Genomic DNA, 26,588 nt, shown 5'->3' on the forward strand with positions numbered 1-26,588 from the left:
GAAAGCATTACAATCTAAGCACATCACATATATTTCAAGTAATAAACAGGACTCTGTATAAAGGTTTCTCGTTTGAAGAGAATAAATAAAATATTGTTGCAAAATAAGGTGAGATCTGTGCCAAAAGGAAACAAATTGCATCATTTTTGATTGGCAGGTAAAACTGCATTTCCAAAAACAGGTAGATTACACCTCTGCTGTATGCGGTCCTTAACAGTGGGAGCAATTCTACTTTTCCAATTTCTCAAAATAATTCTCTTAGAAATACCCCACACCCAATATAGCCATAGTTCTCAAAAATGGTCAGATTCTAGAGTTTTAGAGCATAATTTAACATGGAATTAATATCTTTAACATTAAAAGATTTCCCCATGAATCTACTTAATTATATTAAAATATGGTTCCAGAAAGATGCCAGAGACTCCCAAGACTAAATCATATGGGTCAATGACCCCTCATATTTTTTACATTGCCAACAATGAAAATGAAAATAAACTAGAAAATGAAGGGCCTCCATGATGAAATCTAAAGCAGCGTCAACTGGCTGTCCCAGGGTCTCCATCCAGGCAAAGACCAAGGCCAGGCCAGCTTAGCTTTGCTTCCTGTATATTCTGTAATAGCTGAAGCCTTAATACACGTTTTGAACCTAAGCAGTGCCCTCCAGTATAGTAGCACGACTTCAATTAAAGGCTTTCAATTAAAGTCGGTATATGTGCATGCTACAGCTGCCTTTAATATAATAGGCTAAACTTTCAACCCAACCTTTAGTTGAGTTGGTTTTGCTCCTCCTGATGTTGCAGAAGGAGCAAAATCCGTTGCTGAAGCTGCAATTGACTTGGTTTCTTTTGCTTTTTAAAAATGTGCTTCTTTTTAATGCATCCATCTGCTCTGATGAACGATGGCTTTTCTTTTAAATAAGAAGGGCTGGTTACATCTACTTAAACTGCAATTTGTCTTCCTTCATTTAAGGCCTCAAGTCTCTCCTTAGGCTTTAGCAATCTACAGCTTTGTTTATGTTTGATTTTAATTTACACTTTAAATTGCATTTATACCGCAATTTGCTTAAATGCAAGCGACGGAGCAGCTTGAAATGGCATTTAATCAGTAGCTTGATCCTGATTTGTATGAAAGCAGAGCTCAGGATCTGTGGAGGCAGGGGTCATCCTTATTAACATTGCTCTGGCGGTATCTCTCTTCTTTTAAATATCTGCTGATGGCCTATTTAAAACACTTCTTTTCTGATTATGCATCCGTTGCTTTGGCCAGAATGTTGAAGTTAGACATATATCCTTGTAACAAGAATACTATAACAATGAAACAAAAAAATATGCAAAGTATGGAATAACACTGGTTTTCTTGCACATGGCAGAGGGTTCGGCTGGTCCCTCTTGGGAGCGGGGGAACACAGAGGGGGGAACATTCCTCCCTCTCAGGATCTTTGTCCCTGGGGGGCAACCACAGAAGGCAACAGTGTACACCACAACAGTTGCATTGGTTTGCTGGACCGAGGCTTGAAAACAATTGTCCCATTAGATTTCTCAATCGCAGCACAGCTAATTAGAGGAACACATTGCGATCAACATGATTTTCCCAACTAATGTAAGCAGAGAGGTTATCTAAATTATTAATCAGGTAGTTATCAAAGTTGTCTTGTAGCTTCTGGATTCCAGAAAGATTTCTCAAGGTGGAAAAGATAATGAGCAAAGCAGCTGGCAAAAAGCAGCAAGTAAAATAGCTATACATTAGAGAAGCTCTTACACACTACATGCACACTTTTACACGCTTCACGCACATCTACCCAGAGCTCCTCCTTGTCTCCTAATTTATAACCTGAAAGTGTTGGGCTCTGGCTGGCCAATGTTCATCAATCTTGCCATGAAATATTGTTACAATCTAGACGGCAGTTAAAGGAGTGGTCTACTGTACAGGTAGTCCTTTCTTAACAACCATTTGTTTAGTGACAATTCAGACTTAACAATGTTACTGAAAAAATGACTTATGACCAGTCCTCAGACTTACAACTGTCACAGCATCCCCGCGGTCATGTAATCATGATTTGGACACTTAGCAACCAGTTCGCATTTATGACCGTCACAGCATCCTGTGGTCCCGGAATCGCCATTTTCAACCTTCCTGGCCAGCTTCTGGCAAGCAAAATCAATTGGGAACCACATGATTTGCTTAACAATCATGTGGTTTGCTAAACACCCGTGGTGTTTGCTTAATGACCACTGCAAAAAAGGTTGTAAAATCAGGTTGGATTCGCTTAATGACTGCTTCACTTAGCAAACAAAATTCTTGTCCCAGTTGTGGTCATTACTTGAGAACTACTGGTTTCAGTCAGCTCTTGATCATAGACATCCTGATTCATGGTACTTTTATCCATCGGACATACTTTGACCCTTTCCTGATCTTCGGCAAATCATTGTGGTAGTCCACCCTAGCGTGGTGTTGCATTTCCATGCACATGTGTGTTCAGATGGACATATAATCCATTAAGCAAATAATCCATCATGATTGCTAAAAAAAGGTTGTTTGTGGGACCAGCCTGCAAAGAGGTTACATCCTATTCAAACATAGATTCTCTCTGGTTCAGCTAGCCCTTGGTTTTTGATGATCCAAAGAACCTTTCCCACAGTTTGTTCTAACTCCACAGTTCTATGATTAACACTGAAAAAGCAGAAAAACTCACGTCCAGGAAAGACCTGATGGAATGGATCTGAGTTGTAGCTCAGTGAACAAAGCACATGTGTTTTGAGTGCAGAAGGTCCAGGGTTCAGTCCTTGATAACTCCACTGCAAAAGGCTACAATTTAAATTGGTGGAGTGCCATTGCCAAGATCTGGTTCACAAATCGCACTAAAGTGTATGTAGTTTGGGCTTTGTGTGATGGGTGAATCTTGCCTCTGGGACTTAAACCATGGTTTTATGGCTTTTTATATTAAGTGAACCAAGTCAGTTGTGATGGTTTCTCCAAACTGTGGTGGTAAAATGCTCCAACACATACACGTGAGCTGTATTTAGAGATGCCCCCCACCCAGAAAACCATGGTTATAGACTTGAGCCCAGTCAGCATAGGGATGCAACTGAGCATAGGGAGGTAACTGTAGGCTGAAGGTGACTATACGGCAGTTCCCCAAATCATAATGACTGCCAGGAGACTCATCTGGAGAAGATGTTTCAGATATGGGCATCTCTCTAATGGCCTTCTCTCTCAACTCTGTATGGAGAGGCACTTCAGCTAGGCTAAAGAGGACCTAATGAATGCATTCGTAGGGAAGAAACAGATTTAGGCATAATCCTCTAATTTGCTATGGAAGTCTCTTCTGATCAGGTTTGACTCTGATGATTTCATGGACACATCCGTGTAGTTTTACTGACAACAACACAGAATTGGCTTGCCATTAGGTTCTTCTGGGGTATTTTTTAAACTTTCCAGTCCTGCCTAAAGTCCTGGGATTTCCTGGTGATTTTCCTTCCAGTCTTATTTTCTAAGATCAGCCAAGGTTAACTAGATGCTGCCAGCTAGATGCGCAATGTGTCACTTGGAACCCAACAAATGGAAAAGATTACATGTGATGGAATTCTCTGCCCCTGGGTATGAAAATAGCGATTTCCAAAATATTCCAGAACAAGAACAAATAGACATTTCTGTGGTATCACGTAAGTGATTAGCATTGTCTCCGTTAAAGCAAGACCTAGTTAGAAAGAAGATCAAAGGGAACAGGGAGGACCTGCTTTAACATGCTCACTGAGGGTCAAGGTACACATTTATTTTATTTATTTATTAAATTTATACACCGCCCACTCACTATAAAAGTGACTCTGGGAGGCTTACAAATAAAAGTTATAAAAACCATTATAAAAATACAAAAAAATACAAAAAGTAGAAGATAAAAGAGGGAAACCCAAAGGTGGAGAGTGTGTCCTCAAACCACCAACCACCTCCAGGGCTGCCTATTGCTCTTGGACCCCCGAGCTAGTTGGCAGAGCCCGGTCTTGACGCTCTTCCTGAAGGCCAGAAGAGTGGGGGCCAACGTCACCTCAGGAGGCAAGATGTTCCACAGGGCAGGGGCAACAGAAGAAAAGGCTCTCCACCTAGACCCTGCCAGTCAGAATTTTTAGTCAGCAGGGTCTACAACATGCCCTTCCTGCCGGACTGAGTGGGATGGGTCAATGCAATTGGAACAAGATGGTTCCTCAGGTAACCTGGGCCCAGGCCATGCCAGTACATACCCAGTTGCCAAGATTCCGTAGCCTAGCTCCTCTCTCATTGCAACCCCCCCGACTGCTCTGAATCTGTGAGAATCTCCCTCTCTTGCTGGCAAGCTGCTGTGAGGGGCTGATGCCAAGAAATCTTCAGGCTGCTGTATACCAGCTTCACATTAGAAGTACATAGGAAGCTGTAGCATTCTCTTATCCTGAACTGCACTATTTGTCCTTGGGCTGGGCTGAAAATCCCCCCCCCCCACACACAAAGACCATTCATCTCCTACAACAGCAGTATTTTAAGAACACTGATTGCATTTTTCAGGGTGAGCAGGGGAGACTGACCCTGACAAGAGATGAAGAGGAAGTTTATCATAATGGCATCCTACCTCCTGAAAACCATGAGAAACTTCTCCACTCCTCCCAAGATTACCAGTGTCTTCAGGCTCCAGATTTGCCCCCTGTCACCCAAAATCTGTGTCAGCTTGTCCATTCAATTACCACTGAACACAAAAGTCTTCTCTTCTCTTGTTCTTTCCTTTAATTTTTTAATACTTTTATTGTATTGAAACATTCTAAAAAACATTTATTATTATTAAAAAAAAAAAGACCTTTTGAAATGTGCCACCAGATTTTGTCTGCAGAGAAATTCTGGGACAGTTTCTCTGAATTTCTCCAGGGCAAGGAGGACTTTCCAGTACTGTCTCAAGGACAGACCTTCCCTCTAACAGTGACAGTGGCATCACTCTGAAAAGTCCCATCGGAGAATTTCCTCCTCAAATCTTTTCCTGTGATTGAATGGAAATGTGGGAAGCCCAGGAGACTGCAGGTCCCCAGAGAGTGCTTTGACTAATGCTTCAGCTCCCTCATTGCTAAATGAGTGCAAGAAACCACATTCCACCTGGGAAAATTTCTCCAAAGTGCTCTTTTCCTTTGGCACAATTTCTTTCCTTCAACACAATCTCTTTCTCAGTTGAATGAGAAGTGGGAGAAAAAATGGCCAGTATTTTCTGTTGCATTCTTGTTTGTCTTGGGGATTGGGGGTGTACAATACAGAAATCCAAACGTGAAGGGAAATTGTGATTTGGAGCATGCATAGGTGTGCTCTGAATTATGTTTTGCCCTTTGAGTTGGGATCTCTGCACAGCTGTATGGGTTACTCAGGAGCTGTTTCAACAGCTGTCTTCCTGCTACATCATCTCTTTACTTGGGAATGCCAGAGATCCCTGGTCTGCATGCAAAGTGAGCACTTTGTGGCTTAGCCACATTTTCTTCTCTTCTCTTCATTTTTGTTCACTGGTTGCTCATTCTGTCATTTCTGCAGGCCAGGTGGTGACATTGCAGCTTGGATGTTTAGAGCCCTATGGTGCCTTGTTCAAGATTACACCAGCCACCACAGAAGAACTGGTCAATATTGAGAAATGCTTCCTGTTAAATGGCACCAAAGAAAAACATGTGAAGCCACAAGGAGTCTTTCCTGACATGAAAGATTTCAAGGTGAGTCAGCAATGCTCAGCAGCTGGAGAAGGAAATGGAGTCCAGTGCTTGGAGCTGGAAAGCTGGCTGGATGATCTTTGGGAAGAGGCACTGCCTAGCTTCACACAGCTGCTATCTTGTGGTTTGTGAAATGGGCCACAGTATCTGGGTTATCATGTCATGCTAAACCATAACTAGAGTCCAGAAATAGCAATCGTTGGGCTCCCACAACACATGAAGAAGAAACCAAGCAAATCTCATTACTGTTGAGTTCCAACACCATGCTAAGCTGTGGCCTGTTTTTAATCATGGTAGCCAAACCAAGCCAATCTTATGGCTTAGTGAGTTGTGGGAACATATCTTGCATCTTAGCATGATGTGGCAACCAGCTTATCTTAACCCGAGTTGCTTATGACTAAATGTGAACTACTCGCAGGGTGGGGTTGGGTTAAATCAAATGAAAGTTGTGAAGCATTTTGGCAATGCAAAGTGTTTTCCACTTGGTTGGGGATGGGTGGAAATAGAGGGATATTTGTCAGTTTGTGGTGTGGATAACTAGGCTGGTCCACAGTGAACCAGGCATCCTGTATCTCTCTTTTTCATACTGAGATGACATTAACTCCTCCCTATGACATATTTTATCTCTGCTTTGTTGTTAATATCTTGCCACTTTTTTAAAAATGTGAGTAATTTCACCCTTTCTTTGCCAAATACATTCCTGTAAGACTGAACTTGGGAAAAGTATAGTTCACATTACAAGTTTCTCTGGCATTTGGGGTGAACAGTGAGATATTTAAATCATAGCTTTCTGCATCTTGTTTGACAAGTGTTGGCAGCATTGAGGAAGTGCTAGATTCACCCATCATGCAAACCAGTGATTGTAAACATGGCTTGTTGAACAAGGTATCAATTGCTCATACATTGCACTGAGCTATTAATTATGGTTTGGAGGCCATAATGGCCAGATTCTCCCAACTTGCTAAGCCAAAACCGAACTAACCATGTTGGTTGGATTGATGTAGCACACAAAATCATAATGTGGATTTTATGGTTTGCTAATGTGTTGTGTAAACATGTCATTTGTAAATCATGGCTAATATGTTGCCTGGACTTGGTTAAATTGTGGTTTATTTAGGAAACAAACAACTATATCAGCCATTGGCTAGGATGTGAGCCTCTGTGATTTCAGAAAATATTTTTTTCCTACCCCACCTGCAGATGTTGGAGGTCTTCATGCAAAGCAGATCTTCTGCCACTGAGTTGCAGTCTCTCCCCAGGTCACCTACTTTTGGAACCCAGTCCATCTATGATGGCTCCAAGAATTACTATACTGGTAGTCTTGCTTAATGACCACAATTAGGACCAGCATGTTGGTCACTAAGCAAGGCAGTCATTAAGCAAATCCAACCTGATTTTATGACCATTTTTGTGGTGTTCATTAAGTGAATCATGCAGTTCCTCATTGATTTTGCTTGCCGGAAGCCAGCTGGGAAGGTCAAAAATGGTGATCGTGTGACTGTGGGATGCTGTGACAGTTGTAAATGTGAACTGGTTGCCAAGCACCCAATTCACGATTGTGTGACTCTGGAGATGCTGCAACAGTCGTACATGCGAGGACCGATTGTAAATCAGGTTTTAGTGCCATCGTAAGTCTGAACCGATGCTAAATGAATGGTCATTAAGCAAGGACTACCTGTACCTTCTGCGCACCCCAGTTCTTTTAACAGACCATGGGAAACACTTACTAACATCCCAGCCTTCCTTTCTTTTGGTAGGCCTGAAAAAGCTGTTCCAACTGAGAACAACACACGGACAGATCCTCAGCCAGTTCAGCCAACCTTTGTTTAGTGAGTCAGCCACTTCCTTCTGCAGCAAAGCTGCTCTTACTCGTGCCAGATTTCTAATAAAATTGCAAAGCAGGCTTTGCCCAGATGCTGTGCCTTAACAGTAATGAAATCTCTTTCTGCAGTGGCTGCTCAAAGTGACATTTGTCACACAGAGGGTACATTTGATGGCGAGCTGTAATTTGACCTATCCCAAATCACTGCCTGGTAAAGCGTGATGCAACAGATGTGGGGGAGAAACTTTGGGATGTTGCTTTGCTAGTTTGCTCTTTTTTTTTTTTGATCCATTCAATCGTGTCCGATTCTTGGCAACTCTCTGGACAGGTCCCTACAGTTTTCTTGGCAAGGTTTTTCAGAAGTGGTTTTCCATTGCCACCTCCTTCCCAGGGCTGAGAGAAAGGGACTGGCCCAAAGTCACCCAGCTGGCTTGCATGCCCACAGCGGGACTAGAATTCATGGTCTCCTGGTTTCTAGCCTGATGCCTTAACCACTAGACCAACTGGCTCTCAAGTTTGCTAATACAGGACTCAAAATCCACAATGCCTTCAAAGACCCTATCGGAATTATTGGCAGCCTGTCTTTCTGATAGAGCTGCCTTAGTTGCTGTATTTCTTGGGCTACTTGGGATGTTGGCAACTGGCTATCTGGCTACAGGTAGGAAAACCAAAAGCCCATGGGAGATAGAGCTATTCTACGACTTGTCCAAGGAATGACATGAGTTCCTGGGGACCTGCTACCCAGCTGGTTTTCCTTTAGGTGAGAAAGCACTCAGGATAATGTTGGTAACATGCATTCCACTTATAAATGAAAGCTGTGCCAGTTGGGGGAAGGAACAGTAATTCAATAGTAGAGCTCATGCTTCCTTTGTAGATGTGCCAATTTCAACACCTGGTATCACCAGCGATCATTACTTCTGTATGGATTAAATAAGCCATGGGAAATTCTTCTGCCAGAAAACTGAATTGCCAGTTGAAAAAGACAACTAGGAGTATGCAACTCCTGTTGGCTTAAAGACCACCCAGGCTTTTGGGTAGCATGCCAAGGCTACACTCCAAAAGAAGATGAAGACAGGGGAGATTCCAGGGGATTTAAAGTATGAAATAGGTCCTCAAAACCTCTGCAAAGATAATGATTTCCATTGTTTCTTTAACCCACTCCACAAACTCCAACGAAGTAGGGGAACACTGAAAAATTGGGCTCTGGGTGGGTCTGAGGGCACCAAAGGGGATACTGGTCCTTTTTACCCCCCTGGGTTTGACTCAAGGCTGGGTTCACCTATTATCCTAAGCCATCATGTGGCTTTAATTTACTGTGATGTTTGAGCCAGCTATATTGTGGTTTGCAAGCCATGAATTCTGGCACAGTATGAGTGAAGTCAGCCAGTTGTGGTTTTTCAGTAGATAGGGTTACAAGAACCATGGCTTGGTGGAATATGCAACCCCAGCCAAAGAGTTTGACTGCAACAATGCAGTTTCCTACATGCCTCTTTCAATGGCTTCTCTCTGTTGCTCCCTCAGTTTGTAAGAGAAGAGTACTACAAAGGCCAATATAGCGCCGTGTGGCAGAGCATAACCCAGTGGGGCAAGAAGAAGAATGTCTATACAATGTGGGTGACGAACACCAGCTGCGGGGTCTCCCCTGTACATTACGAGATGAAGGGTTACAACAACTTGCTGGGATCCCACTACGACAAGTATGAAATCGATTACAGTGACTTCTCCAACAGCTTTCCAGCTTCCATCTTCAACTTGAAAGCAAACGGTGAGCCAGAAGTACTTACCTCCTGCCTGTATTCCAAAATATTTTGGGAGGCGGTCTTTGAGCTTTTGCCCCTTGTGCACAGGGTGGGTGACCATCATAGCAAACTGCACAACTCAGCAGGAATCAGAATCACGTGTCATGCCCACGCAGACCCTCTTTTGACAGAGAAGAACCAAAGCCGAGGGGTAGACCCTCAAGCTAAATCTCCATGTTAAAGGATTGGGTAGCAACCAACGTCAGATGGTTCTGCTGCTCAGAATAAACTATAAAGATTGAGAAGGAAAGCATAGAGGGAGGAGGGAATGGTCTTGAAGGATAGGAGGAAGAGCTGCTACTGAGGCAACTGTCAATAAAATTGGTCTGAGTCCAGGGCAAGAGTGTAACATGCATAAATGTCACAGACAAGTCCCTCCCTAGTTCACATCAAGGTAAAGCGGGGGCGGGGAGCACATTCAGACCTGCAAAATTCTGTTCCTATAGCTTTACAATAAAAGTACTACTAACCTACATGGCATTGGTTTCCTAGTCTGGTCTACCTTGAAGAGCTGACAGAAAGAGAGGTTTTGTTCACACATGACGCAAAGTATGATATGTGAGCTTTTGGCTAAGTGTGAGTGAGTGGTTTGTAAACCATAGTTTCTATCACCTGCTGTGTGATGCCCACTGTTATGGCTTAGCCAACTATGTTTGAAGTCTTCAAACAGAAGCTGGATAGTGGAGCCCTTGGTGCTCTCTGAGCTTGGTTGTTTGCTTGCAGACATTTTGTGCACTCGTGCACTGAAGATGTTGCCTAGTCAGGCCATGTAATGTCTGCAAGGGTTATTCAACAGCCTGAATAGCTCTAGGGTCAGCGCTTGTTAGCTAAAGTATTTGCAGTTGGGAGTTAGAGTTGTTAGAGGGAACCAGTATTCAGGGAGGGGCTGGTGCGGACGGGGGCTGTTACGGGGATATTTGTAACAGCAATTGTGTGGGCTTTCCTTAGTCTGATCTTTGCCTTGGACCGATCACCTGTATTAATAAAGAACTCTTCCACACCTTTTGATGGCCTGTGATTGAGAGACTCTAAATTAGTAACTGAGGACCAGGACCGTCACAGAAAGATCAGATGCTATAGTGAATCCTGCACTAAGCAGGGGATTAGACTAGATGACTTCTAAGCTCCCTTTCAGCTCTGATTCTATGATTCCATCATACAAACCCCTCTGTAGTCTACCTGGCATTAGGTAGCCGCCTCCTTCCTGGCTTGTTGTTCTCTAGATACGTATCCACCAGAAGAAATGAGTCGTGTGTGATATTAAGTATGCAGAGGCTATGCAGTAGAATTAACAGGAGCACCTCTGAAGGTATTTCTTGGTTTCTGGACATGCTTTTCATTCGAGGTGTAAAGAATTACTGTACAATGTCCATGGTCTTGATTCACACAAAAATATGAAATGGCTTGATAACGTGAGATGAGCCAAAATGTTACATGTAGGGGGACTTCCAATCCAATCTCTTGTCTTAACCAACCAGAGATGATGATGATTATTTCTATGTCACCTGTAGCAAACTTATTTTGAGTCCTGTCCTGGAAAATGTAAGCAGTGAACATTTCTTCCAGCTTTATGGGCTTACTTGTTTGGTCAGCTTCTGGAGTGGATAGGATACTGTTCGTCCGATAGCTGAAACCTCTCTTTATCTGCTTCTTTTTATTTGTTGGTTTATTCATCACTGGCATTTCTGTGCCACTCCACTCAAAACAGCTGTGAACAGCCTAGAGCAAAAACAAGGATTAAAAGCAACAGAACAAAGAGAAGACAATGTAAACTGTAATGATGGAACCCAACGGGCAGATCCCAAAGTTAACACCCCCCAAATATTCTCCCCCACTTCTCTGTGAAAATGGTTTCATCCGGGGAGTGGTGATTCATATATATGGGGCAGGCTATTTCACAGGAGGGGTGCCATCATTCAGAAGGCTGTACTATGGGGTCCCTGAAGTTGGGGCTTCTTAGGAGATGGGACCTCAGTAAGGCCTGTCTCTTGGCCTGTCTCTCTCTCTCCTGAATGGCCTTTTCTCTCTTATATTTTATATATTTACTTATCAAATTTATATAGCTGAATAGTTTGACTGTACATGACATGTACCATGAAAAAAGGAACAGCATACCAATAGCAGCAAACAGTTAAGGTACAAAACAAAATCCACCAAAAATAGAGACAATCAGCAGAAAGGTTGATTTATGCTTCCCCCAAATCAGGGAATATATTCTTGTGCTATGTTTCCAATATAGCTTTGAACATACAGGACATTCTTGTTGCAAAATGATATTTGTGCAATTGTGATCCCTTTGAGGTAGTCCAGACAAGAATCCAAAGCCACAAGTACCAGCCCTCCCTTTCTTGTAAGGTTACAGTGACAGAAGCTTGCAAGTCTGAAAGCGCTACCCCATCCCTCACCTCTACTTTCCAGAGAACGAGGGAGGGTCCCTTCCAAGTTGCTTCCCACGCCCCCTTTCCTCCTGTGGATGGAGGTCCCCCATCTCCTCCTGAGATGTCTTTTGCATGACGGTTGCGTAGGCTGCGACTCTTCCTCTGGTCTCCCAAGGTGATTCTCCCAGCCCGTTTCAGCACTACAGTAGTTTTAAGTGGAGAAACAAAACTGTTGGTTGAAACTTGAAATGAAGGCAGCGGTTCCCTTGTTTTGGTACAAGGAACATCGGTTTTATCCCCCCCCCCCAAACTGGTAAACAACACCAAGGAAAGATTGCAACAGAGCAATTGAAAAACCTATCAAAATCCATCCATTTATTCTTTAACTTTATCCTGTTTGATGGCCCAGAATACCTTTTAAAAATGGTTTTCTAAGACTTTGATGGGCGAGGAAATGGCAGACAATTTCACTAAATGGTCATTCTGCTGAAGTGCTGCTTCCATACAAATGAGCCCTGAGCAATACACAACCCTCCAGAAGCTGCTGGACTACAGCTCCCATCATCCTTCACCATTCTTCAGTTCCGGCTGCATTTGTATATTGCATTAAGCCGTGGTCTGTAATAGGTATGGGAAATTGTAGTTGGCTTTGTATGCGCAACAGGCTGAGCCACAAACCATGGTTTACAAACCACAATGCCTGGATTCTCAGTCCTAGCAGGCTGAGGCAAAGCCAAACTAGCTCATATACAGGTAGTCCTCGCTTAACAACTAGAAATGGAATCGGAATTTTGGTCGCCAACCTGATTTTACAGTTTTTTTTTTGCGGCAGTCATTAAGTGAATCCCTGTGGCCATTAAGCAAACCATGTGGTCGTTAAGCAAATCATGCGGCTTCCCATTGATTTTTCTTGCCAGAAACCAGCTGGGAAGGTTGAAAATGGGGATCACATGACTGGGGGGGATGCTGCAATGGTTGTAAGTGTGAGGACTGGTCGTAAGTCGGTTTTTTGGCACTGTTGTAAGTCCAAACCATCGCTAAATGAATGGTTGTTAAGCGAGGACTACCTGTACTAGTTTAGGGTAATGTACGAACCCTAACAGTTTCCTGAGCTGGTGGTAACACAGCTTCCTCATTTCTGTCAGTGCCCTTTTGCCCTCGCAAGCCTCAACAATCATACTGGCTTCCAAGTGCCGTTTTTCACCTCCCCCACATCCTGTGCCTAGCAGCACAGGCCAAAAATTGCTTCAGCCATCCAAATGAAAAAGCAGATTGGAGAATGCCTTGCAGATGACCTTTTCATTTTTGCAGAGAAAGGGACTCAGAACATTTCAACTAAAAATGTTGGAGCAGCTGCAACTAAGGCTCTCATAGATGTGGCTTCAATGTAGACGCTGAAAACTACACAGTCTGCCTTTACCCAGCTTCTCTTCTTCCTTCTTTATCCGTTCCACCCCATCAGGTTGTGGCCCGCAAGGGCCAAGGGAGCTTGCAGGGATATTATATGGTGTTAATGTGGATGGATTTTTATGGGTTATATTAAAGAGCTCGAGGTACAGTCTCCACCCTCTCTGTAGCCCTCTTGCTTAAGGCGCCTGGAAATTTACAGGCTACTATATATCACTTAATGGCTTTCTGGCCTGGGGACATCAGCCCTTCCCTTCCCTGTGCTCCTATTGTGACTCGAAGTTTGGCAACTTGGATCATGTAAGCTAGGAATAATTTATTCCTGCTAAAGAGAGCAACCTGGCTTAAAGCTGCATTTTTATCCCACTTTGTTTATATATAACTCAAGGTGGAGAACATACCTAATGCTCCTGCCTCCTCTTTTCCACACAACAACCCTGTGAGGTGGGCTGGGCTGAGAGAGAGGGACTGGCCCAAAGTCACCCAGCCGGCTTTCATGCCTAAGACAGGACCAGAACTCGCCGTCTCCTGGTTTCTAGGCCGGCATCTTAACCACTAGGCCAAACTGGTTCTCACGTGGAGAGTTGTTTTGCCTTTTGGATCAACATGTGTCTTGGTTGATACGATCTGAAATCCTTCCTGCAGAAGCTACGGTGTTGTAGAATACTATATAGTGTTTAAGAACTTTCTACAGCATGTAAAATTATCCGTTAAAAACAAGATACATTTTTGTAGAAATGAAGATCAAGAAAATTACGAGAGCATAAGTTTCATGATCTACAGTCCATTTCTTTAGATACATGAAGTGTCATCTGGAGGCTAGGAGCATATTCATGATTTGAAGGAAGAGGAATTGTAACCTGAAAGATTAGAAGCAGGTGGCATCTGGAAGATACGGCCAGTGATTATTATTTTATTAGCAGCATCCATTCACAAAACACTTGTCAGATGAGATACATTCTTCATTGGTGAACTAGTATCTGAATAAAAAGCATCATGATTAAAAAGCCTTTATTTCAAGCAACAGGAAATACAAGTAAATATTCTGAGGATTTATAGCAAAACTGTTGAGTAATGAAATGTATCTTCAGGTTCTCTCCTTCAAATCAAGCAACCTTAAGATCAGTTGCGCAATGTTCTGAGTCTAGTTGAAATGTCCTCCTCCTGGTTCTGTGACCATTGTTGTCTCTTTATGCTTTTGCATAAAACCTGGTCAGTTGGTTCTATATGGAATATAATAAAGCACTGCTTGACAAATTGTGATCTTTGGTAAGGTTTTGTTGCCTAGGATAAAGGAGGAGATGGTACTTTCCCTTGATTCCATGTACAGAAGCCAACTCAATTGGCAACTAAACACTTAACACTGGCAAGGAGCTGTACTGGAAGACCAGCGGTTAGCTTTCAAGGACACCTGCTAGGGCACCCAATTCTCTTCTCCAGCAGCTGATCACTTCTCCCTGCTCCCTATCACCAGTTGGGAAGCTGCTTCCTCTCTCTGCCTAATGGTAGAGCTAGCCCTGAGAGTTCTTCCAATTCCCTGGTTTCAGAATATGTCCCTGGATTTGTGAAATGGGCTATTGCATTTCAAAGCTACCTGGGCGTTGGTACACCCACATATTCATTGTGCTTTCTCCCTAGAAACCAAACTCTGTGATGAGCTGCCAGGGGATTCCACAGAGCACCACATCATCGCAAACCCCATGGCTGATTTTGTTGGTGGACAAGAGGATCGTGCCCACACTCTGTTCCACCATTACAGAAAACAGTTCGGAAAGAACTACGACACTGAGCAGGAGATGGAACATCGGAAGCACGCCTTCACCCACAACATGAGGTGCAAAGCCTAAAGAGATGAAGCAACGGGAGGCATGGAGGTTGGGAGAAGGACAGGGGAGAGGAGAAAAGAACTGGTGAAAAACATTTGCAGGTATCTTGGCAATCTCAGATGGGCTTCCTCCATAATCAGTAAATGTGTTCATTACTGGGGGAAAGCCTTGACAGATAGATTCTACGCATGGCTGGCTGCACTCTTTCCTCTTTATTATTCCTTAGGAGTCCTACATTAGCTCCGCCCTACCATTTTAACACAGGTTCAAAGGCTTTCGTTGTCATTCATATGAAGACCTAGGTGGCAAAATTAAAGCTTCTTCTCCCATCTCACCAGCCAAGTTTTGAACTTGTGCTCCACTGCACTTTTTAGCATGTAAACCATTCTGATGTTACCCTTTAGTAGCAATGATCAGGTTGGTTTACAGCTGAGATTAAAATGCATAATCATAAAAACATTATGTAACAACACTTGTCAAAACAAGCAGCAATAAAACAAGGGCTAAAACTGGTGCCAAAAGATCTCACAGAGTGCCAAAACTGAAGATTGCAAAGCTCATGCAGAAGTCAAGCCTAAATGGTTGAGAGTCCCAAAATCAGTGGGGCCAGTGTTCACTAGGGTGATTAGAGGGTGCAACAGGGAGCATCCACGCCTATTTGCTTTCTAGTTACTAGGGATACTAGGAGAGGCCAGACCGCCATGACCACCATTTTGTGAAGGTGCAAGCCCGCCCCCCAATGTGAGTCATATCTCAAATTTCAGATGTGCCACAAGCATCCCTGCATCTTTGTTATCAAGGAGGTAAACAGAGCACAGTTTGCCTATGAAAGAAAAGAAGGGATGCCCTTCTAGTGGTTGTCTGTTATCTGCTGCCTCTCCCAGCCCACCTTGATCTCAGGACAGAGGGACTTTTAACTGTCAGAAAGGTGATACACCTGGCTTAGCTCTTGCTCCTTCTCCTTCCTTTCTCAGGTTTGTCCATTCCAAGAATCGAGCCAACCTTCCGTTTAAGCTGGCCCTGAATCACCTGGCCGATCTCACCCAGGAAGAGGTGGCAGTGATGAGGGGGAAACTCAAGAGCACGGCACCCAACAAGGGGCTGCCGTTTTCCGAGGAGCTGTATACAGGCCTCATCTTGCCAGAAAGTTTGGACTGGCGACTCTATGGTATGTGATGCTGGTTTAGGCAACAGTGTGGTTAGTGAAGGTGAGTCAATTCAAGTCAATCTTTATGACAGTCATTAATCAGCATGGAGAAGGTATGCCTTGGGGTAGGGATTTGGTGGAGCCAAGGGTGGTTGGTTTTGTGTAGTTTGTCTGGACCCTTGGTTCTTTTTATTGCTTTTCTATATTAAGCATAAGCCATCCAGAGTCATTTTGGAGTTGGGCAGCTTCTAAATCACCTAAATAAGTAAGTGAGCCATGCCACATTTTCTGACTTTTCTCTCGTACCTAACTGTGCTGTCACTTCTTCAAAATATCTGGACCTCCAGCCAACTTTCTATTTCCCGATAGCCACTGGATTCACCTAAGGTGTTAAAGCAGGCCATTCTAAACCATTGTTTGTTGAATGAGCCACAGGGGCCTCATTCCAACGTCGCACTCAGCCGTTGATCGTGGACCAACTTCAAGGATTGGCTTTGTACCTCACTTTAAGCCAGAAACAAAAAAAAGAGTGCAGCTTGATGTTTTGCATGCTGGCTGGGGAATTCTGGGAGTTGAAATCCACACATCTTTAAGTTGTCAAGATTGAGAAACAGTGTTCCAGAGATACAGGGTTTTCACTCAAACAGAGGTGGGGGGAATTCCTTTCCCCTTCCCACAGTTTTCCTCATGTCCTTGCAAACTCTAGTAGTGTTCTAATTAGTTACGGAGCCAAGTTTCCTTCTATTCGTTTTTGTTGCAACAGGACATATTGGCTGATTGCTCAGCCATTTGCTCACTCAGACCACTTCTCCGCCAAAACTTTACATCTTCTAGAATCACCCAACCCTAACTCTACCCAAACAACAGTCATGGGAGCAGGCTTTATATCACTCCAGTGGCAGCTGGGGAATGCCATGAAGATTTTGGAAACCACTAGTGGAGAAGTTAGTCCTCACCTGATGTGACCCAGAGTGGATCTGTGTGTAAATGCTAAGTGGCATAGATAGAAAATGCAAGCAATAAAAATAAAAAATTGATGGTTTTGGGGTGCGTGGGTGAAAGTTAAACAATGTTATAGATATACTGTGCATTTTTCCTATTATGAAATAAAAAGCATGGAAGTTTGGCCTGCTTGGCAGCATTTGAAGATAAGCAGCTTGGGAGGAGGTGTGCAGGTGGGTGGTAAGGTAAGTGTGCAAACATTTCTCTTTGCTCTTTCCAGGGGCAGTGACTCCTGTCAAAGATCAGGCTGTCTGTGGTTCCTGCTGGAGTTTTTCCAGTACAGGATCCCTCGAAGGAGCTCTCTTCCTTAAGGTAAGACCTGCCTTGTTCCTTAAAGTTTGGAAGATGTTGGTTAGGAGTGTGCAAAACATTTCAAATTCAAAAGACCCTGTTCCGAGGAAGGTCACGGTAATTGTTTGGAAGGGGAAACTGAGTGTCTTGTGCGTGCAACAGTGTTTAAAGCCTGGAATGTTTTGCCTTTCAGATGCTTTGCATGCTTCTCATGTTGGGTGCCCAAGGACATCCATCCATCCATCCATCCATCCATCCATCCATCCATCCATCCATCCATCCATCTAATTTTTTACTATCCTGATCTTGGTTCCAACAAACTGGCCCAGTGTTAATATCACTAATGGAAGTCACAGAGCAAGCATTATCTATTACATCAACAACCAAAGAAACCTAGCATAAGTGACTAGTAGGCTAAACATGGAAAGAGAATAATGGATGACTTGTATCAATATGTTTGCCAGAGAGGGAAATAACATCCACAAAAAAAAAAAAAAACATACACAGGAAAATCCACAAATGGCTGAGGTTGCCAATCTGTTTCAACTAAGTTCTTTAAGTAGTGTGTTTAACAAGTATAAATGTTTTTCCAACGTTTAGTTTTTACATAGGCAAAGAGAAATTGCCACAGCCATCTGGATTTTATTATATGTGGTAGCTCTGGGGAATTGTTTTATAGTGTGTTTTATATCAAAATTTTATTATATATTTATTACTTCATATTGTAAGCCACGCAGAGTCCCTCTGGTCGGAGGAGATGGGCGGTGACAAAGTTGACAAATATGTAAATAAATTCCATTCCTCTTCCTAATTTAATTGTTTTAATTTATGTGTTTAATTATGGATGCCTAATTATATTTTAGTTAGTACAGAACAGTTGTACAACGTAAGCCATGATTAGCGTCCTGAGAGTGGCTCCCCTCCCATAATATGGAAAGCCAAAACAAAGAATCAACATTATGGTACAATCCAATGACCTGGTTCATAGGGCTCTCTAAGACATAATGTGGTTGGTTTGATTTTGGCTTAGCCATTAGGGTTTGTCAAGCACATTTTATAGAGAATGCTGTCTGAATACAAATCTACCAAGGAAGAAGTATGTTTCTATTCCTTTCTTTTTATGGACAAGAAAAAGACATCTTAAGGCAGCACAGAGCTCTGGGCTCAGTTGGGAAAGCTGCCACGTTCATGTTCCTACCTGTTCCAAAGTATTTCCTCCCAATAAAATTGGATGCATTACACAGCCCTAGTATATATCCTCTTAGAAACACTTTCTAAGGTTCCTTGGAAATACTGGTCAATGTCTGAGTGATTGCTCAGCAAGACGTTTGAAATTGCTTTTTTTAAAACACACAGAGTAATATACAAAAGTCACTCTGCCCACAATCAAGTCTTCTAAGTTATGCTGTTGAGATTTTTTTTTTTAAAAAGCAACAAAAATTGAGAGATTAAAAACTGTTCCTATAGCAAAAACAAATTCCTGAGCTGAGCCAAAGGTTAGAAAGAAATCAACTCCCTAATTTGTGGGGTGAAAGACCCTGGAATGGTGCTTCTGATATTTACGATAATTTAATCAGGTTTTGCCCTTCATTTGCTTTTCATATTCCACAGAACTTTGTGTTGTTCAGGATAGCAAAGGATGTGACTAGAACAATCCTCCTTGATGGAAAGAAGGATTGCTGTTTTGCAAAGCATAGCAATATGTCTGCTGAGCTGTAAAAGAGGCTGCAGCTGCTTTCTGTAGACGATACACCGCATATACACAAACCCTGCCCTGCGATTTTTCCGATGCAGTTAGGAACCGCAGTTGGCAGCTTTTGCTCCCTTGTCAGGAAATGCCACCAAGCCTGAACAAAGTACTTTTATCCTGTTCCCCAGACTGGGCATCTCATCTCCCTGTCTCAGCAAATTCTCATCGACTGCTCCTGGGGCTTTGGGAATTATGCCTGCGATGGTGGTGAGGAGTGGCAAGCATTTGAATGGGTCTTGAAGCATGGCGGCATTGCCACCACCGAGTCTTATGGGCCCTACAAAGGACAAGTGAGTAATAGAAACCCATCTGTTAGAGGGCCATGCAGAAGACCTATGCTTATGTTAGAAAGAGCAGTGTGGCTTAAGACTTGCTCTGAAAGAGAAGCTGGTTTGCAGCTACTGGTTTCCAGCTCTGTTGGGGTTAACCAAAAGCATGAACTGCCATGTACAGTTTGGAGCAACATAGTTTGGGGACAGTAAAGGGAGGTGCATTTGGTGACCAACTATGTAGAACTCTTAGGATACCTGTTAGGGGCATCCAGGGGTGTGTGTCAAAAATGCCAAGATCACGACGCTCATAAAAAAGAGGGCTTTGACTGCATGGTAGTGGCCACCATCTTGACTTTTTGACCCCTTGTGGAAACACCTCCATGTATATAGAGATATGGAGTCATTGGGCTCTTCCAATCCAAGTAGAAACATTATGAGGCTGTTGTTGGTTATGACTAGCAGGTACATGCATGTTATCCTTATGTACACATAGGGTGACAGGTGTTGACACATGGGTGGAAAGGAGCTGTGAAGATGCATTCATGGTTGCAATTTTCACAGCACGCAGTGAGCAGATTCCTCAGGTTATGCGGGAATTTTTATTTTCACCCTGACAGAGCTTAACGTGTCTACAATATGAGTTTTGCCATCTGGATCACAGGCAGCAGATTTGTTAGATTCCAAGATCTGTATGAAATTGGATGACCTTGTTCTTTTATCAAAAGAAGTTTGGGGTTTTTTCTTCTTAAAACAGCAGTTTGCCTAGTGTTGCACAATAGGGGTATTGCAAAGCTTCAAAGCTGTGCTTCACTTTGAAGAGGCTTCAGACAAAGCATTCCTTCAAAACAGCCTTGTGGAGGAATATGGCCCTTCCCTCTAAAAAGCAACACAAAGTTGACACATTGCTTCTAAGAGCTGCACTAGCAGATCTAGAAGCTAGAGGTCATCTCTGGGCCTATGCAGCACACACACCGAAGGACTTCTTAAGGCAAAGCATGGCTTCCCCACACGAACCTGTTTCTTAATTCTGATATACACGCATCCTCTTATGCAGCCTTTCTCAGCCTTTTGACCCTGGAGGAACCCTTGAAATATTTTTCAGGCCTCAGGGAACGCCTGTACATTCAGGCTCAAATAGAGGCCAGAAGTTACAAAATCATTATATTCGTTTCATGTGTAGGCCTGTATATGCATTAACAGTGTTCTTAAACTGAAAATAAACTTACCACTTTAATGTGAAGTTGCCCGAATTTGAAATAATTTTTTAAATAGATTGTGATCTCCTAGTGACCTCTTGTGGAACCCTAGGGTGCCACGGAGCCCTGGTTGGGAAACCCTGCTCTCATATATCTGTGTGTGCACAGATATCCTCGTTTAGTTTTTTCCTTACTGATTTCAATTTGCTAATACATCTTTGTGCATTTATGAACTGCTTTGAAGAGGGAGAATGGGAGAATGAGGCTATAAATGCCTATGATAAGGTCTTGACTTGTTAATATTGTTAATAATCACAACAGCATCCATCTGTGGAGGGCATTCGGGGACTCCTAAATCAAGGGGATTGAGGATAGAGCAAGTGGAAATCTTGACTTTGGGATATTCTCTTTCTGTCAGAATGGCTACTGTCACAGCAACAAGACTCACCTCGTGGGCAAGCTCTCAGGTTACGTCAATGTCACTTCTGGGAACATCACTGCTCTGAAGGCGGCCATTTACAAGCATGGTCCGGTGTCGGTCAGCATTGATGCCTCCCACAGGACTTTCTCCTTCTATTCTAATGGGGTGTACTACGAGCCCAAATGTAGTAAGTGTCCGAGCCCCTGCTCCATGGGGCGTTCCTCCTGATGTGACTACGCCACGGCGCTCCCACGCTGTCACTTCTTTAAGCGCCTGACCCCGTTTTCTTCTATTTTTTTAAATGTACTTTTATTATAGATTATAGCGAGATGAACAAACAGAAATGACAAGGAACAGTGGTAATATAGACAAATTATACATAATGGTGATTAAAAAGAATGATTTTTTTTTTTAAAAAGGAAAAGGAAAGATCCACACAGTATTAATATAGTTTTAATATACAATTATTTATTAAATTTATATGCTGCCCGATTCCCAGCAACTCTGGGCGCTCGGTCCTTTAACATATTATTAAGTCTAAATCACACAGAAGCACACTTCCTCATCTTCTCATTTTTACTGTGTAAATACATTGCAAATGCATCTCTTGAATCCACTTTTTGACATCTGGAGTTAGGGCGTGGCTGCAGGTGGCAGCCGTGATGGGGCAGTCAAACTGCCACCTGCCTTTTATATGTGCCACACGTGCAATGGACATAAAAAGCAGGCAGGGCTTTGATCCCATCACCCTGGCCACCATCTTGACTTTTTGAAACATATCCTGCAAGCACACCTGCCTGGAGCATTGCTTTCCTTCCATCTTTGTAAAATAATTCTCTTAGCCCAATCTTGATAGAGCCAGAGTTCATAAAATATTCAACTCCATATTTTTGGAGTGTCACACACATTTTTAACTTCTATATTTTTGCTCCCAAAGTTGTATTAACTTATGAAATGACCTGAAACCAAACAAAGCCATAACAGAACACGATCAAACCATACAGGTAGTCCTCAGCTTACAACCACATTTGGGACCAAAACTCCTGTCACTAAGCAAGGTGATCATTAAGTGAATCACACCAATTTTATGGCTTTTTGCCGTGGTCATTAAGCGAATCTGGCTTCCTCCATTGACTTTGCTTGTTGGAAGCCGGCTGGAAAGGTTGCAAATGGCGATCACATGACCCTGGGGCACTGTAACCATTGTAAATACATGCCGGTTGCCAAGTGCCTGAATTTTGATCACATGACTGCAGGGATGCTGCGACCGTTGTAAGTGTGAGGACAGGTCGTAAGTCACTTTTTCCCATGCCGTCATAACTTTGAACAGTCACTAAACGAATGGTCGTAAGTCAAGGACTACCTGTATGAGTCAGAGAACTGTCAAATCAGTTTTCTTCAAGCTGAGCTGCCATGAGTTCAAATTGATACTAGAACTCTGCAGGGCTTGGGGGCAGGCTGTTTTCCCATTGGCAGGACCTCTTGCCTCTCCCACCTCCTACTGCCTGACCTCCATGCTCTCTTAGTAGATTTCATGGGCATTCTTACCAGCAGATGGGAATCTCCGTCTCTTAGGTAGCTTCCAGTCACTTTTGCAATCTCTGTTAAAAACAAACCAAAAAAACCTGCCTGGCTTGGATTTTCCTGGTTTTGTAGGCAGCAAGCCCTGAAGTCTTGTTGCATGCTACCTTCTAGCCTCTGGGTTCAATTGTGTCATTCTCTCTTTCTCCCCCACAACCTCCACCCAGAGCTTCTACGCTGCAGCCCACAGCCACGGTTGCAGCTGGCTGCAAAATACCATAACCACAGATCTCAGCGGGTAGTTACGTACAGGACGTCCGCTATCCCCTCATCCCAACAGCCCAGGTTTTTTTTTTTAAAAAATGGCAATGCACACAGCATGTATTAAAAATATGGCAGTTTATTTTTTTCCCCTTTGTATCTGGGCTGGGGATGAAGGGATTTTTGTTACTCCAGGAGCTGCTGGAACTCAGGAAGTTCCTGACCGAATGACACTCTTTGCATTCTCCTTTGGGCACCTGGAGAGAGCACCGATCGGACATGCAGTTTCTTGCTGTTCTCAGCATTTGGAGGTTGGCAGGAGTGAGGACAATTGCATGGTCAACTTCAAAACATGTTGGTGGAGTAAAAATGATGGACAGACCCATAGCTTGCCACATTAACGTGGGAATGGGTAAATCAGGATGCATTTCTGAAATTACAGTACATCCCAAGAGCAGTTCATACGTAGCAAGAGCTGTGCCCCAATTCTGCCCTTAGGAGGAATCTGCTGTGCGTATGTCACATTTCAGCCAGATCCTTCCCTTTTCTACAGCTAGGTCAGCTTCCCCTTTGATGGAAGAAAATTGAGAAGCGGGGGGGATACCAGCTTTGAAGAATACCCAGTTGGATTAATTTGAGCAGGGGTGGTTGAGGGGAGAATTGTGGTGCAGCTCCACCTGCCCAGTTTCCGTGTGCTCATTGGTTTGGCTATGTGTGCAACATAGTTATGACTATTAATCTCCAACTAATGCAATCCTTTTGTTCAATATGCAAATCCTTTATCTCCTCCATTCTCACAACTCTATTTATAGATGTTCTAAATAGTTTAGGAAACAACACAGAGTGACTAATTCAAGACCATCCAATGGGGTCTACCCCATTCCTAGCCCACCAATCTAGAATGGACCTCAGAGGTTCAGACTAATACTCTAGGCCATTATTTACAGGTAGTCCTTGCTTAATGACCACAATTGAGACTGGAATTTTAGCTGTTAAGCAAAGCGGTCATTAAGAGAATCACCCAATTTTACCACCTTTTTGTGGTGGTTGTTAAGTGAATCACCACAGATGCTAAGCAGACCACCAGGTCGTTAAGCGAATCACAGGGTTCCCCTTTCATTTTGCTTGCCAGAAACTGAGCTGTAAGGTTGAAAATGGTGATCGCATGACCACGGAACGCTGCAATGGTCATAAATGCAAATCGGTTGCCATGCACCCAATCGGTTGCAATCATGTGACTGTGGGGACACTGCAATGGTTGTAAGTGTGAGGACCGGTCATAAGTCAGTTTTTCCAGCAACGTTGTAAGTCTGAACCATCACTAAATGAATGGTTGTTGAGCAAGGACTACCTGTATTGCCTTTTGGGGGAAGGGGATAGAAAACCTTTCAAACAATCTTCGGCTCTCTGTTCATATATTCCCTACAGTCATGTACCTACACAGCCATACCCCACCCATTTGTTAAGGTATTGTGCATGTGCATATAGTGAGAACATGCTATGCCCTCACTTGAAGGGCAGCATACCTTGCATTATACTTTTATATCCTCTGCTCTGTGTTTTTTTCCCCCTTTAAAATGGAAGAATAACTGTTAATAAGTGATCTACTGCATTCCCATGAAACATTTGAAAAGGTGAAAAAGCACAGTTCAAAAGGCAGCTCCCAAATATTAAGCTTAAAAAAAGAAAGGAAAAAACCCTCCCAACTTTTTACATTCATTCCATCCAGGATATTTTAATTTACCAACTTCTGTTATCTAACCACATCCTAAATATTCTAGAGAAATTATTATTGAGAGAATTACTATTGACATTTCAGCAGACGAGGAATGAGTGTGTATGTTTGTCCAGCAAGATAATTTCAATATAAATTTTCCCAGAGTAAACCCTTTCTAAAAAGGCAATTACGGTTGTTTATATGAAACTTTTAGAAGCATGCCTTTTTGGGTGTGGAAGGATATGTGGCGGTTGTGTGCATGTGTTTGCAAATTTGGGGTTGCAGAAAGAATGCTGACAGACTTTATTTGATGCTGATGGTCGTCATACTGAGGTTTCCAAAATCTCAACTGGTAATTCACATCCCTGATAGGTATAGCTGTGAATCATGGAACAGCAATAGAGAAGGACAGAAAAAGAAGAACTACAGTGTTGATTACTGCAGTTGTGAAACCTACAATCTACATTTTCACAACTGTGGTAATAAACATGACCGTTTGATCTTCCTTACGTGCCCCATGAGATCTGTAAATCCAGGATTTAAGATTTCCAGCCTGGGTCACTGCTTAGCCTCAATGGTGCTGGTGTACTCTTCTGCATAATCACGGATATAAAAGTCTCATTTGTTCCAAGATGACTCTTTTTTCATCTTTTTTAGAAAACAAGAGGGGCGGGCTCGATCATGCTGTCCTGGCTGTCGGTTATGGTGTCCTTCAAGGAGAGCTTTACTGGCTGGTCAAGAACTCTTGGTCTACATACTGGGGCAACGATGGCTACATCCTTATGTCCATGAAAGACAACAACTGTGGTGTTGCTACTGATGCCACTTTCCCAATTATGGCTTAATGAGAGCACAGCTTGGCCAATTCCTTCAGGCAATTTTGAAGAAAATGCAAGTTCCACCCTTCCTTTTTTTTTTGTACTGAAGCAGGACTGCCTTCCTTTCATCTCCTAAACTTAATCTTAAATCACAGAACTGGAAGAAACTCAGATTTTTTTTTTTTAGGTAGGACAACTCAATTGTTACTGTTGATGAGTTTTTCTAGAACCCAGGCCACTTTGCAAAGTAAGTTTTGCATTGAAAAGCTGGGAATGGGTGCCCCAAATAAATAAGATGGTCAGGTCCATCCTTCTTCCTGGCAGTACCCAGCTGAAATGTAAAGAGGACTTCAGCTCTCTTTTCCAATAGTTTAGATATCTCCCAATCTTCCTAGAGCTTTCTCCCAAAAATACAGAGCAGGGAAATTCATTGTGGCTTCACCATTTCCTATAAAGGTAAAGACTTCCTCCAGTCAAGTTCAACTGGATTGACCATACTCCTCTGATTATTCCAGGTTGTTTCCTTAGCAGTGATATATAGGGGGTTTGCCACTGCTTTCTTCCTGTATAGCCTACATCCCTGGGATGTCCTAGTGGTCTCCCATTCAAGTAGTAACCAGATATGACTCCTGTTGTCTATTTTTGAGACCAGTTACAGACAGCAAAATGCTGCCGTGTTTCTTAGCCTATTTTTTTTTAACAGCATAGCCTACAGTCCCATGACTGCATTTGTTCCTCAAGGCCTTAGATATGGCCTGCAGAATTCCTCTAAAAATTGCTGCTAAATCATAACTTTTAACAGAAAGGGGAAATAAAAAATCATGTGGCTTTCTATTGTAATTGTACTAATTTAATATGATTTTCATTAAATGTGCATTTAAATAAAATCAAGTTTATAGTGCCATGTCCGCATGTTTAGTGTGGTTCCTAGCAGGCAGTTCAAAAGTGTGACCATCACTTGGAAGCATTTGCACACTGCTGTTCTAGGGTTTTTAAAAAAAAATTCTCCATCAGAACCTTGCCTGGGAACAAGGCACAGGGTGAACCAAACCCCATAATTTGGAGCAGACTCCTAAAAGATTTCACACAACCGCTGAAACTGCTCCTATTCCAGGCCTTTTGTAATGGTGTACCCAAGCACACAGCAATCAGAGGAGGATTAACCCCTGATCAAAAGGCCAGGTTCAGAAATAGGTGAGACATGCAGGTTGTGCAAGAAGATTTGATCAACAGTGACTTGAGCCAAACATGAAACGTC

At 42.9% G+C, this 26,588-nt stretch overlaps 1 protein-coding gene across 1 annotated transcript in view; it reads left to right on the plus strand.

Moving 5' to 3' along the window:
• Positions 1-25,872, plus strand: part of LOC134503102 (digestive cysteine proteinase 2-like) — a 46,373-nt gene extending 20,501 nt beyond the window's left edge. The window contains exons 4-11 of the mRNA XM_063311744.1: positions 5,533-5,705; positions 9,046-9,289; positions 14,747-14,942; positions 15,909-16,102; positions 17,304-17,395; positions 19,253-19,414; positions 21,011-21,200; positions 25,170-25,872. Coding sequence (XP_063167814.1) covers positions 5,533-5,705; positions 9,046-9,289; positions 14,747-14,942; positions 15,909-16,102; positions 17,304-17,395; positions 19,253-19,414; positions 21,011-21,200; positions 25,170-25,357 — 1,439 coding nt within the window. The 3' untranslated portion in view covers positions 25,358-25,872. The remainder of the gene's footprint in view (positions 1-5,532; positions 5,706-9,045; positions 9,290-14,746; positions 14,943-15,908; positions 16,103-17,303; positions 17,396-19,252; positions 19,415-21,010; positions 21,201-25,169) is intronic.
• The last annotated feature ends 716 nt before the right edge of the window (positions 25,873-26,588 follow it).

This window comes from Candoia aspera, chromosome 10, assembly GCF_035149785.1.
Source record: "Candoia aspera isolate rCanAsp1 chromosome 10, rCanAsp1.hap2, whole genome shotgun sequence".
Classification (NCBI taxonomy): domain Eukaryota; kingdom Metazoa; phylum Chordata; class Lepidosauria; order Squamata; family Boidae; genus Candoia; species Candoia aspera.